The following is a 20125-nucleotide window of genomic DNA, read 5'->3' on the forward strand; positions in this document are numbered from 1 at the left end:
CCTGCCTTGTGGCCTTTCCACAGGCCCTTGGCTTCAGCCGTGTTCCCTCGGAACTCCCGACAAGCCCAGGGACTGCCAGGCTTCCGTACTTAGTCACACGCTTCTTATGACGTTTGGTTGTTGATTGACTTCACTTCAGTTTGTCTTCCCTCCAGCTGATCAGTTTCAAAGTTCTTTTTTTTTAAATATACTGGTAGCTTTTTTTAAAAAATGGTAAAATATACATAACATGTAATTTACTATCTTAACCATTTTTAAGTGTACAGTTCACCAGTGTGAAATACATTCACATTGTTGTACCACCTATCTCCAGAACTCTTCATCTTGCAAAACTGAAACTCTGTACGCATTAAACAGCAATTCCCCATTTCCCCCTCCTCCGGCCCCTGACAGCCACCATTCTGCTTTCTGTCTGTATGGATATGAATTTGAATATGAGTCGAGGTTCCTCATATAAGTGGAATCATTCAGTATTTGTGCTTTTGTGTCTGGTTTATTTCACTTAGCATAATGTCCTCAAGGTTTATCCGTGTTGTAGCTTGTGTCAGAATTTCCTTCCTTTTTAAGGCTTGCCTTATTCTGTTGTATATCTAGACCACATTTTGTTTGTCCATCATCCATCAGTGGACATTTGGGTTGCTTCCACTTTTTTTTGTTTTTCTTTCTTCCACTTTTTGACTATTGTGAATAGTGCTGCTATGAACATAAATATACAAATACCTCTTCAAGATCCTGCTTTCAGTTCATTTGGGTATATGCCCAGAAGTGGAATTGCTGGATCATATGGTAGTTCTGTCTTTAATTTTTTGAGGAACTGCCCTACTGTTTTCCATGGTGGCTGCACTATTTTACATTCCCACCAGCAGGACACAAGGGTTTCAATTTCTCCACACCCTCTCCAACCCTTGCTGTTTTCTGTTTCATTGATAGTAGCCATCCTAATGTATGTAAAGTGGTATCTCATGGTAGTTTTGTTTGCATTTCCCTAATGATTAGTGATGTTTAGCGTCTTTTCATGTTTTTTGTCTATCTTTTTGGAGAAGTGTCTACTCAAGTCCTTTGCCCATTTTTGAATTGGGTTTTTTTTTGTTGTTTTTTTTTAACATTTTTATTGGAGTATAATTGCTTTACATTGTTGTGTTAGTGTCTGCTGTATAACAAAGTGAATCAGCAATATGTATACATATGTCGCCATATCCCCTCCCTCTTGCGTCTCTGGTTGTTTCTTTTTGTTGTTGAGTTGTAGGAGTTCTTTCTTTATTCTGGATATTAACTTTTTATCAGATGTATGATTTGTAAATACTTTCTCCTATCCTGTAGGCTGCGTTTTCATCCTGTTGCTGTGTCCTTTGACATACACAAGTTTAACATTTTTTTTTTTAAATTTTATTTATTTATTTATTTATGGCTGTGTTGGGTCTTCGTTTCTGTGGGAGGGCTTTCTCTAGTTGCGGCAAGTGGGGGCCACTCTTCATCGTGGTGCGCGGGCCTCTCACTATCGCGGCCTCTCTTGTTACGGAGCACAGGCTCTAGACGCGCAGGCTCAGTAATTGTGGCTCACGGGCCTAGTTGCTCTGCGGCATGTGGGATCTTCCCAAACCAGGGCTCGAACCCGTTTCCCCTGCATTGTCAGGCAGACTCTCAACCACTGCGCCACCAGGGAAGCCCCAAGTTTAACATTTTTAATGGAGTCTAATTTATCTATCTTTTGTTTATCTATCTTTTGAAAGTATTTTGCAAATACCTTCTCCTATCCTGTAGGCTGCCTTTTCATCCTGTTGGTGTGTCCTTTGACATACACAAGTTTAACGTTTTTAATGGAGTCTAATCTATGTATCTTTCGTTTATCTACCTTTTGTTGCCTATGCTTTTTGTTGGTTCATACTTCTTTATATCGCCACACAATGCCTAGCACAGATGCGGGGAAAGGTTTTTAAGCAGGGGAATAGGGCAGTCTTCCCAGCCAAGTGGAGTGTATGTGGGGCTGCGGGAATGCCTGGCTCCCCCGGAAACCTGGGGCTTTCTTAGAGTCTCAACAAAAGCTGTATTCACTTCAGAAGTCAGGTCACCGCTTCCTTGAGGGGCTGTCGTCCTTGGGGCCCAGGATGGGAAGGAGGAAGGGGCAGGGTCCAGGGGTCTCATCTTCCACGGGATAGGTCTTCTGGGGCTGGAGTTGGCAGCCCTTGCACCCTGATGAGCCGGGAGGAGGCAGGTTGAAATTTGTGTGGGCTTTGGGAGGACAGGGGCGCTCCCTGAGTGTTCACAGGTCTCTCTTCTTTTTCGCTCCAGGGGAGGATGAAGAGATGGCTGACCTGATGGAAGACGTGGGCGTCAGGAGTGTGAGTAATTCCTGCTGCTGGAGGGCTGGGGCCCTTAGACCACTCCCACACTCACTTGCCCTGCTTCCTCACTGCTCAGTGGAGCCTCGGGGTGGCACACAGCAGGCAGTCCGGGGCTTGCAGTGTCACGGCTGACCCCTCTGTGGGGCGCGGAGGGGGCTTGGCTCCCTCTGAAGCACCCAGTGCCTCCTTCCGTGTTGACTGCGTTGTCCAGCTGAAGGAAGAAAGAGACGGTCCCTTGTCTCTCCACCGAGGGCATGTGCTGTGCAGGCAGCAAGGGCAACAGCCGGCCTGCGTGCTGCGGGGGGCCGGCTCCACCTGGGGGAGGGGCACCCACCCCTGAGGAGTGCCGAGGGCCCCATGTGTCGCCTCACTAATCCTCCCAGGAGGTGGGGACTCTTTATCATCCGCAGCCTGCCCGAGGCCACAGGGGTTGTTAAAAGTGCATGTCTCCGGCCCCAGGCTGAACTCAAATCCCAGCTTGTATGTAAAGCGTATGGCACTTAGCGGCGCTAGGGAAGTGGTGGCTGTTCATCGTTGTCATCATCATCATCATCATTACATTTTCCCTGGAAATCTTCTTCTGGCCGAAGCCTGCCTGATTCCTTGAGCCCATCCTCACAGGTGGCTTTGCAGTTCTTCTGCAGCCTACCCTTGCTCCTGGCCAGGGGAGCTGACTGCGGCTGTGGAAGGATGGCCCCCAGGTCAGCAGAGCAGGGCTGGGGCACCTTGTCTCACGGCACCGAGAGGGTCCCAGGGTGGCCACGCTCCCGGTTGGCTCATGGCAGCCATCGCCCGCCATTGGCATCCCCGGGGGCTTTTTTGCATAACAGTTGCTTAGTCTCACTCCTCTGCCCTCAGTTGTGGGAGCATAAAATGCCAGGGTGCAACTGACAGCTGCAGTTGCCAGTGGGCAGAACTGTTGCCAGGTGCCAGCTGAAACAAGAACAAACTGAGCCATCACCTCCATGATGAAGCCAAAGCCACATTTCCAGCCGGTTTTTGTTTCTCCACAAGGAGCCCCCTCTGCTGGGTCTCAGCTAGCAAAACTGGGTGTCCTGGTTCCGCAGACACACTTGTGTGTGCTGCAGCCTCGTTCCCTTTACCTGGCACACCTTCCCTTCTATCTGACCCCTAAGCCAGTGAATGCCCCTCAGGTGCCTTGGGTCCCTGGGGAGCTTGAGCCTCAGGAATCTGTAGTTTGAACAGGCTTCCCGGGCAGTGTGGGAGAGACACTGTGGGGCAGCCAGCCCTGCGAGCTCAGGTCTCCCCACACAACGGCCCTCCGCCTTGCCTAGTTGTCAGTTTTCCGGGCTCAGATCTCCTGGTGGGCTGGGCTGCTGTCAGGCCCACCTCTCCCTCTTGGAGCTCCCAGCACGGTGCCTGGCAGGTAGCATTTGCCTCGTGCTTACAACTCCGGGGACGGTAGCATTGTTGAGCGACTGTGATGACTGACTTGAGCAGGGGTCTCCCACCTGCCTGAGGGCCCCGGGAGCACAGGAAGTGGGTCTTGTCCCCTGTACCCCCAGGGCCTGGCACTTAGTCAGAGATCAGTGAGTCTGACTAATGGGGAGGGTGCGTCTTCATGTGAGACGAAGTACCGGTAAAGCTGTTCTCCCCAAAGAGGCTGAGGACCTCATTACCCCCGTTAGGAAGGCTGGGCTAAACTGAGGTCAAGGTGCCCAGACAGGCAGCTGTAGCCCTGTTGGGGGAGTTCATGTGGAGAGGCCTAGCCGTGGAGCAGCCGACCTGAGCTCTGCAGTGAGGACCTGGGCTGGAGGCCGCGCCTGTGCTGCCTAGCAGGGTGGCCTTGCCTGGTTACTTGCCCTTTCTGAGCTTTAGTGCCCTCATCTGTATGGGGGATTGAGTGCTTGGCAGAGAACCTTTTCTACTAACGCAGGTTGTGATTGCTTTTGCGGCTACCATTAGTGAGGATCATCATGTCCTCTTGTTTATGAACTTTGCTTGTTCCCTCTTTATAGAAAAAGCACCAGAAGCTCAAGCAGAAAGAGGCTGACGATGAGGAGCTGGAGATGCCCCCTCAGTACCAAGGTGAGGCTTCCTCTCGTCTCTCTTGGTGCAGGTTCCCTGTCACCGGCACTAGGCAGGGTGTGTTGCAGGCAGAGCCAAGAGGCTGCATGGCCTGGTTGTACTCAGTTGGCACCAGCAAAGATTAGCTGATATGTCCCATAAGACTGGGCTGGGGACCCAGGGGGTCTGTGGGTGAGGGAGAGCCTGGGGGTTAGGAGATCTGTGCACAGAACCCCCAACCCTTCTGGGGAGCCCCTGAGCCCCATCTCTTCCCCACCCACCCAAGCTTTCCTGAGGCTTGCAGCCCACCCTTCTCCTGGGAGATGTCTGCCTCTCTTTGCTGGCTTTGAGTCAGGCCAGATTTGATCTATGTTGAGGGTGGCAGTTGGGAGGGCTGCCCAGGGAGTTCCCCTGTACAGTTGTTTCTGGGCTCCCAGGCTGTTCCTTTCCCCAGAGTAGCTGCTAGAGGTACCAAGGTGGCTGCCCGAAGCCAGGAGAGGCCTCTGTTGCCTCACCTTTGCCTCCTTTCTCCCGAGGCAGCCCCCGCAGGGCCCCTGCCCCCAGGCCCTCGAAGCAGAGCCCCTGCTCTGCATCTGGAGGTCCAGGGGCTCCTGCGGGAGGTCCCTGATCCCAGTAGCAGGTATGCTCTCAGAGCCCCACGGCATCCTCACCCAGCTGGAGTGCCTCAGGGCTCCTTCTCGTTCTGTGGCCCCCCAGGCCATGGCCCAGCTCACCTCCTCTGCTCTGAGATGGTGTGGTGCAGAAGCAGTGGTACCACACGATGCGGCAGGAGGCCTGGGTTCAGGACTGCTTGGCCAGCTGCTCTTAGCTGTGTGACCGTGGCCTGGTCACGCTGCCTCTCTGACCTTCTAGTTTCTCACCTTTAAAGGAGATTCATCTGGGTCATCTAAGAGAGCCCTCCCTAGTGGGCACTGTGGGATTCCATCCATGACTGTGCGGAAGTCCGGGCTGGAAATGACACTGGCCTTGGAAGCACTTCGATCTCTCGAAGCCGCAGTTTTCACGTCTGTACGATGGGATAAGAGCTGCCTTTCTAACTCACAGTTTTGGTGTGAAGCCTGAATGAGGTCAAGCCTTAGTGCCTCATTTTACAGATGAGCTTAAGAGGCTCCAGAAAGTTAAGAGCCTTGCCTGCGGTTAGAGCTGGGAGTTGAACCCCAGTCTGTCTGGCTTCAAAGCCTATGTTCTTTTCCCCAGAACAAATGGAGCAGATTTAGTTTGGAGAGGGTGAGGTATTTTATGTTAGTCAAGAATATGTATGTTCCCAGAGGTCACTGGTAGGTCTCTGTGGATTCAGGTCAGTCTGAGGAGCTCAGTGGTCTAATTGTCAAGTCGCTGGACAGTCCCTTCTCGAGGAAGGTCTTTGTCCTTTGTTGGTAGGGGACAGCCATTCGGTCCTGGCTGTGACTCATCTCCCCAGCAGCTCTTTGGGGAGAAGGTGCCCATTGCCTTCTCCCATTGCCTGCTCTCCGGGGAGAAGGCTGCCCGATTGCCCTGGCCTTGCCTGACTCATGGCCTCTGTGTTCCCCCTCTAGCGGGAGGCTCTGGCATCCATCGCCCTGTGGCCAAGAAGGCTACCCCCGGGGCTGAATACAAGGCCAAGGTAAGAGCTGCCGGTGGGGCAAGGACTCTCCTGGCAGAGTCTCTGGGGAAGTGCGGGGCAGCTGTGCCCATCACCGCCCTGGAGAGGCACCTCTGTGGAGCCAGCCTGAGGCCACACTGAGGGGCACACAGAGGTCTTGTTAGCACCTGAAGTCCAGGCCTTTGTTGGATGGCTGTCCAGGGCTGCAGAAGCTCTTTGGCACCACCTGAGGCAGAGGATGAAGGGAAGGGACGATGCAGCCTGTCAGGTCAGGGGCAAGGGTGGAAAGGGAAGCCCACCCTCCTGGCTGACTCTGTTTCTCTGGGTGAGCAGAAAGCAAAGGGTGACGTGAAGAAGAAAGGTCGGCTCGAGCCCTATGCCTACATCCCCCTCAGTAAAACCAAGCTCAACCGCAGGTACGGCGTGTGCAGGGTCGGGGGTGAGGGCTGTGCTCGTTACACTCTCCACTCGATTGCTCAAGTCTCTTCCAGTTTTTTATTTTTACTTTTTCACATGCACCTTCAAGTATCATTGACTTGAACTGCTCTTTTAAACATGATGGGTGTGGTGTGCGCGGATCACGTGCTGCCCACCACCTGGCAGCGCCCCTTCTCCCCTGTTCCTGCTGGTGCCGGGGTGGGGGCACCACCCTTTGATGCTATGGGAAGGGGGGCTGCCTGTTCTCGGCGACGTGTGACCCTTCTGATCCTTGTCCCTGCAGGAAGAAGGTGAAGCTGCAGGGACAGTTCAAAGGCCTGGTGAGAGCTGCCCAGCGGGGCTCCCAGGTGGGACACAAGCTCCGCAGAAAGGATCAACGGCCCTGAGCCCCGGGAACCCCCGGGCTGCTCTGTGGTCCAGCTGGAGGCCCCTTTTTAGCCCCCAAGCTGCCGTGACGCCAGCTCCAGATGCAGCAGTCAGTGGGAGAGCCTGGACTCAGAATGACTTGTTGGAACCAGGACTGGTTCCCAGAGGTGCCCTGGATTTTGGAAGCTCCAAATGGGAGTCACCCTTTAGAGATGTCCCTGGGGCCTGGAGATGGGAATGTGGCCTCAGTGCCTCTGAGTAGGCTAGTGAGGCGGCTGTGCTTTCTATCCAGAGTGTTTGCGTGCAACAGAATAGACGGTCTTCCTTTCCTCTAGCTGCCTGTAGCCACGTGGCACTCTGCCTGGCTGCAGTCTGGCTGTGTGAGATTTGCTGTGATCAGACATAGAATAAAGATGCAACACCATGTGTTGTACCTAGAAACACTGTGTTTTATCACCTGCCCCCCTCAGGTACAAGAACAGTGTCTGGTCATTGGCAACAGTGGCTTGACCACTTCCTCTCCTGTCCCATCATGCTGTTGGGGGCGCGTAGCATAATAGCCCTGGGTCAGGCTTTGGATCTTGCCCTTTGTATCTTTTTTTTTAACATCTTTATTGGAGTATAATTGCTTTACAATGGTGTGTTAGTTTCTGCTGTATAACAAAGTGAATCAGCTACACATATACATATATCCCCATATCCCCTCCCTCTTGCGTCTTCCTCCCACCCTCCCTATCCCACCCCTCTAGGTGGTCACAAAGCACCGAGCTGATCTCCCTGTGCTATGCGGCTGCTTCCCACTAGCTATCTATTTTACATTTGATAGTGTATATATGTCCATTGCCACTCTCTCACTTTGTCCCAGCTTACCCTTCCCACTCCCCATGTCCTCAAGTCCATTCTCTACGTCTGCGTCTTTATTCCTGTCCTGCCCCTAGGTTCTTCAGAACCATTTTGTTTGTTTGTTTTTAGATTCCATATATATGTGTTAGCATACGGTATTTGTTTTTCTCTTTCTGACTTACTTCACTTTGTATGACAGACTCTAGGTTCATCTACCTCACTACAGATAACTCAATTTCGTTTCTTTTTATGGCTGAGTAATATTCCATTGTATATATGTGCCACATCTTCTTTATGCCCTTTGGATCTTGACCCACCTGTGTCAGGAGTCTCCCTGACTTCACAGTCCCAGTTAGAAGGTGATGTTTGGAGCACCAGGAGGGGCAGCGAATGCTCTGGGGCTGGTCTGTGGAGCTGTGGTTGAGCACCAGGGACTCGGACTAGAAAGAGGAGGCAGGACTTCCCTGGTGGCGCAGTGGTTAAGAATCCGCCTGCCAATGCAGGGGACACGGGGTTGAGCCCTGGTCTGGGAAGATTCCACATGCCCGTGCGCCACCACTACTGAGCCTGGGCTCTAGAGCCCGCGAGCACAACTACTGAGCCCACGCACCACAACTACTGAAGCCCGCGTGCCTAGAGCCCGTGCTCTGCAGCAAGAGAAGCCACCGCAGTGAGAAGCCTGCGCACCGCAACAAAGAGTAGCCCCTGCTCACTGCAACTAGAGAAAGCCTGTGTGCAGCAGCGAAAACCCAACGCAGCCAAAAATAAATTTTTTTTTAATAAAAATAAAAAGGGGAGGCAGCCGGCTGAGAGCTGCAGCACTGGCTGCCCCAGGGCACAAGTTTCTCCCAGCAGCTTTGTTCACTGATTCAACGGACTGTTTACTGAGCCCCTCTGTGTGCCAAGTGCAGCCTGATCACCCGACTTCCTGATCTTCACATTCTCTTTTTTCCCAGACAAGTTGTGGTACAAAGAGCAATGTGATTCCTACTGTCCAGCTTTTGTTGGTCTGGAGCAGAGAAGGGATTGGTGCAGAGCTCCCATTGCTCCTAAGATCATTTGTCCCATCAGCCCAGGGAACCCCTTGTGTGTGCTTTCCCAGCAGGAATCAAGAAGCAAAGAACCGCAGGGCTATTTCCCACCCCCAGGTATGCTTGTCCCCTGGCACTGGATTGATAATTTTTATTATCTCAAAATCTCCCCATTTGAAATGGCTCCCAGGAGGCCCTGTGCACCATTCCACTCATCCTCTTAAGGGGACACAAGTCAACTTGATCAGTTGCCCCCAAATTAGGGCATTTTCTCCTGCTGATTTTGGGCTAGGAAGCTGAGAGGAACCACACTCCGCCCAGAGGTGGCGCTGTTGACATGCCTTGTTCACAGAAAGTCTGAAATTTGAGAGCAAGCAAGAAAAGTCAAAAGCGGTGGCTATTAGATTTGCAAAGGTGGTGCAACCATGACCCCCTGTCGTTACACTTCTGGACACAAGGTAGGTCAAATTAAGGTAGCCCAGCCCTTTCCTGTTTCCTTTCTCAGGAAATGTAAGCACATGCAGTAGGAAACTTCATGTAAAATAAGTCTGGGTGGGAGCCAACTGCCCAGGATCGATGTCTTAAAATTTTGAAGCAACTTGCTTATTATGGCGCCTTTTCCGAGGAGCTTTGTTTCTTTTAAAGGTGGGAGGGGCAGGTGACCTAGAAAGGTTTGTGTTAATGATGTGTTGAACTCCATATCCTTTGGGAAGTAGGTTTCAAATGCAAATTATCTTGATGCAGAGGCAAGAATTAATCTGCTCCAGAAACTTCCAGGTGCTTGAAACATCTGTTAGGAAAGTCAGTGCCGCTTTTGTTTCTACAGTGGGATGGAGGGGAATTGGGCGTATTCATCAGCACGAGACTCATTTGATTTCAGGGCAACTAGAATGGTAGAGGGCCTCCACCAAGATCCAGATTTACTACTTTAATTTCGTTATGCTTTTGGCAGTGTCAGAATCTGGGACTTCAGGCTTTCTTTTCTGGGGTCCCTCCTCAGAAATGGAAGACAAAGCATACCCCCCCTGGCTGCACCAAAACAGCAACCCTTGTGCTGGCCGAGGATTTGGCATCATGCTGGGGATTTGCAAAGGCAATCTGCTTACGTCCCCCATCATCATGACACAGGTGGGTCAGGTTAAGCCAACCCTCCCCCTTCTTGGGAAATGTTGCTTCTCAAGATGGCGTCAGCAGGCCTGATGGTGGCTGTCCCCACAGTTCACTCCTGGCATTGGCTGTCTTATTAGGTCTTTGGCTCATTTGCAAGCCTGCCTCAGTCCACCTGTTTGATCCTGTGTTTTCTCTGTTGTTTGCAACAAGTGGGAAAATTACTTAAGATGTTTAAGTAGTCTCTGTTTTCATTCATCTTGGTTGCATACGTTTCTTCAAAGGGTAACTTAGAAAATTAGAATGTATTCTGTATTTTACTTAAAAGTAATAAAGATTTGGGAATTCCCTGGCGGTCCAGTGGTTAGGATTCCACGCTTTCACTGCTGAGGGCCTGGGTTCAATCCATGGTCGTGGAACTGAGATCCCACAAGCTGCGCGGTGTGGCCAAAAAAAAAGTTTCACAGAATGTTTGAAAAAAAAACAGAAAAGTGAAAAATGGGCTAGAATCCTTCCACCACATTCTCACTGTTAATCCTATATATTTCATCCCTGTTTCCTTTTTCTATACACAGGGCTTTTTTGGATACAAAAATAGAGTTTTAAATTACAAGATTATATTCTAAATTTGCACTTGGCTATCACAAAATTTTTACCCTACTGATGTATGAACACTTCATAAACATGTTTTCAATGTCCTGGCTTAAACATCTGCCCAGTAGATGTAGCTCAGTTTACTTCGAAAGGATCTTTGAGTCCATAAGTATGTTGCTCCTTGATGTATGCAGGAGTTTAATGCCATCACTAGATGCTGGATCATGTGCAAAGCAATATTTAGAAAATGACATGATGACTGCTCTTTGTTCTATTTTTTGGTATACATTATTATGAATGGATAGATGACTGTACTCCAGGAAAGCACCCTGATTTGGGGCAATGTAAGCTGGCTCGCCATTTCCTGAAATCGCATTTAATGTTACTGCTGCCATTAGAAATATTTACCAGGCTCCCAATGAAGGGGGCCTAGTTTTGACCCCTGGTTGGGGAACTAGATCCTCCATGCTGCAACTGAGACCCGGCGCAACCAAAATAAATAAAATAAATAAATAAATATGTTTTAAAAAGAAAGAAAAAAATATATATATTTACCAGGTTGTTAGAGGCTGGCTGAGTCATCCGGGCCCAGGGCTGCAGTGCCGGAAGGTTTTCTCCCATTTGGGGCTGTGGTCAGTAATCTGTAAGTATTGATTAAGAAAGAGGGTGAGGGCGTGGTGGCCTGCCGCTGCACGCGCAGGCTGCATGCACATCCCCAGGTGAGGTCTGGATATCAGCTCTGCAAATCTAAAATCAGAGTCGATCGTGTTCAGAGAAGAAAAAATAGACTCACAAAAGGCCTAGTCAAATTTGCCATTTATTAATTCGTAATGAGAAATATAAGTGCTACAGGGCCAGAGACTTGGTGTCATGGTGACTGCTCCATTCGTGCGATCCCCTGCAAAGGGAGTCAAAATCAGAGGCTTTAGTGAGCATGAAACCGGGCAAAGGGAATCACGTGAGTGATATGTTAGTAATGTCACTGTGGTAGGATGGCTGTCCTTGGTGTACAGGATATACCTTGCCCACTGGGTCCCTCTCTCTTCTGGTTACTGTTGCAGAACAGGCCTAATCCTTCCTCTGTGGTACCTTCTAGGTTCTTTGGAGCCACTTACCTGCTGTCCAGAAGCTTTTCTGAGATTTCATTTGGCTCCTGCTCTCTTCACGTGCAGGCGTGCCTGGATCGCGTTTCCAAGCCCGAGCAGGGAGGCATCCTTTTCCCTCTGGAGCCTTGTGCAGATAACTTATCCTGTCCATCATGTGTGGGTCTGAAGGGTTTGACTTCTAGAGGGCAGCTTGATTTCCAGATTCCAGGGATGTCACCCTGTAGATCCATAGGTACCAATTACAGAGCTGATGCAAGTTTAGGCCAGAATTTCAGAGAGGACCTGAGGCACCGCTGACAGGCAGATGGATTTGTGAACCATGCCAGGAATAGTCCATACACTCCTTATGGCTCCTCTGTAGGTCTTGCAAGATCTTGAAAAGTCTTGCTTTGCGCCAGACTGGTTGCTATGCCGTAGATCTTGGACTTGAGGCAACTGAGCCTGAAGTACACCCACAGCCAATAACCCCGGGACCAGCCCTCCGTTGTAAGTATGCTCATAAAAATGACGAGGCACAGTGTTACCCGAGCAGATTTTACACGGTCGCCTGTGTGCATGTATTGATTGGATCGTTGTGTGATAATACTTATCTAAAAATGCCTTCCTTAATCATTCTGGCAGCTAGTTCAACTCCTTCCGAGTAGGTGGGGTACACCTCCAAAACAAATAATAATCAGCTAGCAAAGCTGACATCTAGTATTTATTCTGAAGAAAGCCCCTCCCTCTCCACAGGAGGGTCATCAGAGGTAATCACATGGATCCACTCCCTTGGGACTTCACACAGGGGCATAGTCACATCTGATCCACAGTTGCCAGATTCACATCTCCTGTGCAGGTAGAGGCAGTTACAACTCGAGCTGTGCGGAGCCTCGTCACGTTAAGATGATTACCGTCATGATTCCCACTTTACAGCTGAGACCCCAAAGGCAACATAAAGCGGGTGGCGTTAGGGAGCACCCAGGCCTCCAGAGTTCAAGCCCACACTGCCCGAAACAGAAGTAGTTTAGCCCCGGGTGAGCACGGTGTTGCAAAGAGGCTTGGCTGTGAATTTCAAAACACCGCGTGCGATTGGGACACCAGAGTCTATTCTTCCCATTCGTCATCTTGCAGGCTCTTCACCCCCAAAGCCCTGCAACTCAGACTAAAACTAATTGCAGAGGAGGTTTCTTTGTACTTGGTGAGGGGAGGGTGGAGCTGTACCAGGACTGATGTTCTTGAGGACTGGGAGGGCCGGGAGGGGAAGGGTGGGGTGGGGTGGGGTGAGGTGGGGCGGGCAGCGCTGCTTCCTGGGTATTCATTCCTCTTCCTTGTACCCTTTCAAGGAGGGGGTGGAGTCGGCCTGCAAGTCTTTTCTTTCTTCCTTTCCATCATTTTCTTCATACACCTGCACTGTGCATTTACTCTGAGCAAAGGACTTCCTTCCTTCCTTCTACAAAAACATTTTGGGAAGCGTGGGAGATACAGTAGTACGCAAAGCAGACAGGAACTTTGCCTTCACAAAGTTTATGAGGTGGGGACAGACAAAATAAATATAAAGCACACGGGGACTTCCCTGGTGGTGCAGTGGTTAAGAATCCGCCTGACAATGCAGGGGACATGGGTTCGAGCCCTGGTCGGGGAAGATCCCACATGCCAGGGAGCAACTAAGCCCGTGCACCACAACTACTGAGCCTGAGCTCTAGAGCCCAAGAGCCACAGCTACCGAAGCCCGCGCGCCTAGAGCCTATGCTCTGCAACAAGAGAAGCCACGGCAATGAGCAGCCTGCACACCACAACAAAGCGTAGGCCCTGCTCGCCGCAACTAGAGAAAGCCCTCGTGCAGCAACGAAGACCCAACACAGCCAGAAATAAAATAAATTTTAAAAAAAAAAGAGGAAATGAGCAGACCGGCTGGGAAGTTGCTGTTAACAATCCAGACAAGAGGGGACGGTGCATTACGCTGAGGTGGGGAGCGGTGGCGTCAGTGGTGGAGACGGTGAGAAATGGCTCTAAGTGGTATGAAAACTGCCACATGAAGTTCAGTGCTGTTCGTGGGGGGATCTTCAGCCACAGTAGAGGGAAGCTGGGCCCCTTGTTTTCTGGACCACGAGGCCTGGACAGATTTCATCCATTCCATCATTCAATCCTTTTTTATCATTGCTCCCTATATGTCTGGCACTGTCCTAGGCACTAGGGATACATCAAAGAACAAAACAAACAGAACTCCTAGCCTCCGTGGGGTAACCCAAAAAATAAATATGGAATTCAAGTATGTTAGCTGGCGATAAGTGTTACAGAGAATTATAAAGCAGAAAAGGGGACAGAGAGTATTGGAAGGGAAGGAGGGGTGATTTCAACTTTAAATTGGGCAATTAACTTTAAATTGATTAAGGACTTGAATAATTGAGCCTTTAGATAACTCCTCTAGATGGAGGAAGCAGCAAGAGCAAAGGCCCTGAGGTAGGCATGTGCTCGGGTTATTCAAAGAAAAGTGGTTGGAGTTGAGCTGGCGTAGGGTCTTATAGGCCACTGTAAGGACTTTGACTTTTTCCTTACAGTGGAAAGGGGAGCCATTGGAAGATGGTGAACATAGGGGTCACATGATCTGGAGTGACCATCAATTGAGATGGGAAAGACTAGAGATGAAGCATTTGGGAGCTGGAGAGTCAGGAGTTCAGTTTTAGACATAATTGAGTTTGAGGTGGCTATTAGACGTCCAAATGGAGATGGAGCTGCTAGAGCAACTAGATATATGAATCTGGAACTCAGAGGAGAGCTCCCAGGGTAGGTGTATTCATTTGGGAACATGTGTGTGTCTGTTTCAAGCAAATAAACTGGGATATCAACAAGTGGGTGAGTATAGATAGAGAAAACACATCTAAGGCTAAGCTTGGAACACTCCAACATTAAGGGCAGATAAGAACAGCCAGTGAGGTAGAAAAAAACAAGACAAAACAAAAAAGAACACAAAACAGGAGAACATGGTATCCTAAGTGAAGATAACATTTCAAGGAAAAAGAGGTTATTAGCTGCATCAAATCTGCTGAAAGTTCAAGTAAGGTGAGGATTATTGGATTTAGTAATATGAAGGTCATTTGTGAGGGGTTCTGTAGCAATTCAGTCCAAAATTCTCTGACGTTCAACTAAAAAAAGTAGGATGCTGTATATAAGATAAATGAGCTACAAGGACATATTGTACAGCACAGGGAATATGGTCAATGTTTTATAATAACTTTAAATGAAGTATAATCTATAAAAATTTTGAATTGCAAAAAACATTCTGAATAGTTTTATAACTATTTAAAAAGTTGGAACTCCACAAAGAAAACTCCTGGTCCAGATGGCTTCACCAGCAAATATTTAAGAATAAAACTATATCAATCTTGCACAAATTCCTTCATACGGCAGATAAAAGGGAACATTCCAACCCATTTTATGAGGCTAGCATGACCCTGATTTCAAACTCTGTCAAGAACATGGTAGGCATACCTTGGAGCTATTTCAGGTTTGGTTCCAGACCACCACAATAAAGCAAATACTATTGCAATAAAGGGAGTAACATAGGGGAATTCCCTGGCTGTCCAGCGGTTAGGACTCCACGCTTTCACTGCCGAGGGCCAGGGTTCAATCCTTGGTCGGGGAGCTGAGATCCCACAAGCCATGCGGTGGGGTCAGAGAAAAAGGGGAGTGGGGGGGGAGTAACATGATATTTTTGGTTTCCCAGTGCATAAAAGTTATGTTTATGCTATGTTGTAGTCTAAGTGTGCAATATCATTATGTCTAAAAAAAGCAACGTATATACCTTAATTTAAAAGTACTTTATTGGGGTTTCCCTGGTGGCGCAGTGGTTAAGAATCCACTTGCCAATGCAGGGCACATGGGTTCGAGCCCTGGTCCGGGAAGACCCCACATGCCGAGGAGCAGCTAAGCCCATGCGCCACAGCTACTGAGCCTGTGCTCTAGTGCCTGTGAGCCACAACTACTGACCCCGTGTGCCTCAACTACTGAACCTGTGCTCCTAGAGCCAGTGCTCCACAAGAGAAGCCACTGCAATGAGAAGCCCACGCACCGCAGCGAAGAGTAGCCCCCCCTTGCTGCAACTAAAGAAAGCCCATGTGCAGCAACGAAGACCTAAATAAGTAAATAAATTTATTTTTTAAAAGTACTTTATTGCTAAAAATAAAGGAAGTAGGATGAAACATTTAAAAAGACAAAACTTTTTCTTTGAATTTTTGAATTTTATTTTATTTATTTTTTTATACAGCAGGTTCTTATTAGTTATCCATTTTATACATATTAGTGTATATATGTCAATCCCAATCTCCCAATTCATCACACCACCACTTTCCCACTTTGGCGTAAAAAGACAAAACTTCTTAAAAGCAACAAAAAGCTAACAGTATAGTGAGGAATTACCTGACCAAGCCTCAGGAGTAGATAGGACTCAGAGAGCCCAGCAAAAGGGAAACTTTTGTTTGGGTGGATGGGTGGTGGTGCAAATTACAAAGAGTCTGTTGTGAGGCTGAAATGCACTTTTAGGGGCCTCATGAGGTTAAGGGGACAAAAGTTTGAGTTTAGGAATCACCAAGAGTGGAGACCCAAATAAATTATACACACACCTTAAGCTGGGACCCTAACGGACTACAAACTGGGACTAAGGATAAATCTAAGGTATGTCACATACACTTGCAAACTACCATCAAGTTGTCTGGGTGGCCCAGGGAATCTTGAGGCTAGGATTTGGAGTAAGGTGTTTCCAGACTCCTAGGGTCCCCAGGAATTTGATAGAAACAAACAAAAATCCTATGTGAAGGATGACATCATCCTAGCTCCCAAATTATTTGTATAAATAATTTTTCAAATACAATGTCCAGTATTCAATCAACGATAACCTCGCATACTAGGGGACAAGATATGAGTAAGAAAAAGCAGAAACAATAGCAAGAACAGACCACAGGCAATCTGTTTATACCTCTATGACTACTCATCACACTGTGTTGTTGTTATTTATGTCTCTTTCTCAATGTGGAGATTTCTTGGTTGCTTCCCCAGCATTCATTCCATTCTTTTCCCTTCCCTACACTCTTGATTTCAGTTCTGGTAAAAATGTGATACTGGAGAAGTTGACTCTATCACCAGCTCTAGGAGTAGGGCATGTGAACTATCCACGGAGTCTCTCCTCCTGTCCACAAGATTGACCCAGGGGTGAGCATGTGAACTAAGCCAGTCCAATGCATGAATCCCAGACCTTCTGGGAAAGATTCTGATACACAGACTCTCTACTCTTGAAGAGAGTGCTTCTTGAAGAAGCATGTCCCTCTAAGAGTTGCTGGCTGCAACACTGAGAGTAGCTAGCTACAGGATGAAACCAAAGCCATGGAAGAGCAAACGAAAGAAATAAGGTCTTTAGTGACATTGTTAAGCTGCTAGATCAAGGTTCATCTGAAGCTAGACCTGCTTCTAGAGCAGCACTGACCAACAGAAATATAATGCAAGTCACCTATGAAAATTTTCTAGTAGCCACGTTTAAAAAGAAAAAAAAGGTGAAATTAATTTTAGTAATATATTTTATTTAACCTAATATATCCAAATATCATTTAACATGTAATAATGTAAACAATTATTAATGAATAGCTTACATTCTGTTATTGATGCTAAGTCTATGAAATCCAGTGTGTATTTTTTTTTAATTTATTTATTTTATTTAATTATTTTTGGCTGCGTTGGGTCTTCGTTGCTGCGTGCGGGCTTTCTCTAGTCATGGCGAGCGGGGGCTGCTCTTCGCTGCGGTGCACAGGCTTCTCATTGCGGTGGCTTCTCTTGTTGCGGAGCACAGGCTCTAGGTGCACAGGCTTCAGTAGTTGTGGCACATGGGCTCAGTAATTGTGGCGTGCGGGCTCTAGAGTGCAGGCTCAGTAGTTGTGGCGCACGAGCTTAGTGGCTCCGCGGCATGTGGGATCTTCCTGGACCAGGGCTCGAACCCGTGTCCTCTGAACTGGCAGGCGGATTCTTAACCACTGCGCCACCAGGGAAGCCCATCCAGTGTGTATTTTACACTAAACAGCACATCTCAATTCAGACTAGCTACATTTCAAGTGCTGAATAGCCCTGTGTGGCTGGGGACCACAGCTCTGGAGTTTTCCTTTATTGACAATAAATTTCCTTAAAGCAACGTTTAACTGCTTTATTGATATATAATTTATATACCATAAAATTCACCCACTGTAAATGTACAGTTCTATGATTTTTAATATAATTTATCACCAACCTCCAGTTTTAGAACATTGCCATCACCCCCAACATTTCCCTTGTGCCCCTTTGTTGTTACTCTCTGCTCCCATCCACAACCCCGGGCTGGTCTGCTTTCTGTCTCTGTAAATTTGCCTCTTCTGGATATTTCACATAAATGGAATCAAGTAATATGTAGTGTTTTGCATCTGGCTTAACATAGTTCTTCTTTGACTTAACATAGTGTTTTTGAGGTTCCTCCATGTTTTAGCATGATTCAGTAGTTCATTTCTTTTTATTGCTGAATAGTATTCCAGTATATGGGTATACACACATTGTGTTTATCCATTCACCAGTTGATAGGCATTTGAATTGTTTCCACCTTTGGGTTATTATGACTAACACTGCTAGGAACATTCACGCCCAAGCCTTTTTATAGACTTGTTTCCATGTCTCTTGATAGAGTCTTAGGATTGGAATTCCTGGGTCATATGCTAAGTTTATGTTTAACCTCTTAAGAAACTGCCAGACTGTTTCCTTTCTTCCTTCCTTTCTTTCTTTTTCTTTCTTTCTTTCTTTCTTTCTTTTTCTTTCTTTCTTTTTCTTTCTTTCTTTCTTTTCTTTCTTTCTTTCTTTCTTTCTTTCTCTTTCTTTCTTTCTTTCTTTCTTTCTTTCTTTCTTTCTTTCTTTCTTTCCTTTCTTTCTTTCTTTCTTCTCTCTCTCTCTTTCTTTCTTTCTTTCTTTCCACACCCTGCAGCTTGTGGGATCTTAGTTCCCAGACCAGCACTGAAAGCACGGTGTCCTAACCACTGGACCACCAGGGAGTTCCCCAAAGTCACCTTTTTAAAGCACACAATTCAATGTTTTACAACTGTCACCACTAATTCCAGAACATTTCCACCACCCCAAAAAGAAAACCTATACCCATTAAGCAGTCATTCCTCATGCCCTGCTTCCCTTCCCCCATCCCCTGGAAATCTACTTTCTGTCTCTATGGATTTGCCAATTCTGGACATTTTATATAAATGGCATGATATAACACGTGGCTTTTTGTGTCTGGCTTCTTCCATTGAGCATAATGCTCTCAAGTTTTATCCATGTTGTAGCATGTATCAGTACTTCATTCCTTTTTAAGGCTAAATAACATTCCATGTATGGATATACCATATTTTGTTTATTCATTCATCAGTTGATGGACATTTGGGTTGTTTCTATTTTTTGGCTGCTATGAATAATGTTGCTATGAATATTTTTGTGCAAGTGTTTGTATGGACATGTGCTTTCAGTTCTCTCGGATATACGCCCAGGAGTGGAATTGCTGGGTCATGTGCTAAGGCCATGTTTAACTTTTTGAGGAACTGTCAAACTGTTGCAGTATTTCACATTCCCATCAGCAATGTATAAGGGCTCCAATTTCTCCACATCTTTGCCAACACTTGTTATTGTCTGTCTTTTTTTTTTCCTTTTTCCAGGCAACTGGTACTTCTTCTTTCATTGTGATAAAATATACATAGCACAAAATTTACCATTTTAGCCATTTTAAGTGTACAGTTCAGTAGCATTAAGTACATTCCCATTGTTGTGCAACCATCACCACGGTCCATCTCCAGAACGTTTTCATCTTCCCAAACTGAAATTCCATACCCATTAAACAACTCCCATTCCTCCGCTCCCCCAGCCCCTTTTTGTCTTACTTTTGGTTCCTATGAATTTGACTACTTTAGGTATTTCATATAAGTGGAATCATGCAATATTTATTCTTTTGTGACTGGTTTATTTCACTTAGCATACTGTCCTCAAGGTTCATGCATTTTGTCGTATGTGTCAGAATTCCCTTCCTTTTTATGGAGGAATGATAGTCCATTGTATGACTATATCACATTTGTTTATCCATTCATAAATCTGGATGGACATTTGGGTTATTTCTATCTTTGGCTATTGAGAATAACGCTGCTATGAAGGTGGTGCTGTCAATTCTTTCAATTTGGGTTATATACCCAGAAGTGGAATTGCTGGATCATATAGTATTTCTGTTCAACTTTTTGAGGCTTAGAGCTACTTCTATAGGACAGGGGCCACTAGTTAAGGACCCTTGGTCCCCAAAGTTCCTACCTTACATTTGGTGGGGCTGTTTACCTTTTAGAGGATTTTCCCTTTGTGTAGAAACCACTAAGCAACCATGCTTTGAAACGATTTTATTTACAATGTGCTCTCATTTTTCAGAAAAGAGAATAGGAAAGGCCCCTTTGAGGATCCAGGTTTGGAAGGGAGCACAAGACACAGCAGCAGCAGTTCGGGGGGGTGGGGGGGGGTTACTCACTGATGTATTCAGCTGCCTTTGCTCTTGCTCCACAGCCAGCCTTCTTCTCCTGGCTGAAAGCTGCATGGGATGGGGCAGGCTCGGAGCTCTCATTAAACACTGGCTGAGCCAGAAAAGTGGGTTCTGGTTAAAAAGTTTTT

General features: G+C 47.3%; 1 protein-coding gene across 1 annotated transcript in view; it reads left to right on the top strand.

The window, feature by feature from the left end:
- Positions 1–7218, top strand: part of RRP12 (ribosomal RNA processing 12 homolog) — a 28142-nt gene extending 20924 nt beyond the window's left edge. The window contains exons 30-34 of the mRNA XM_059899502.1: positions 2290–2339; positions 4322–4391; positions 5927–5994; positions 6307–6389; positions 6695–7218. Of these exons, the coding sequence (XP_059755485.1) occupies positions 2290–2339; positions 4322–4391; positions 5927–5994; positions 6307–6389; positions 6695–6797 (374 nt within the window). The 3' untranslated portion in view covers positions 6798–7218. The remainder of the gene's footprint in view (positions 1–2289; positions 2340–4321; positions 4392–5926; positions 5995–6306; positions 6390–6694) is intronic.
- Positions 7219–20125: the final 12907 nt, after the last annotated feature.

The sequence above is a fragment of the Balaenoptera ricei genome, chromosome 16 (genome assembly GCF_028023285.1).
Source record: "Balaenoptera ricei isolate mBalRic1 chromosome 16, mBalRic1.hap2, whole genome shotgun sequence".
NCBI classification, from domain to species: Eukaryota; Metazoa; Chordata; class Mammalia; order Artiodactyla; family Balaenopteridae; genus Balaenoptera; species Balaenoptera ricei.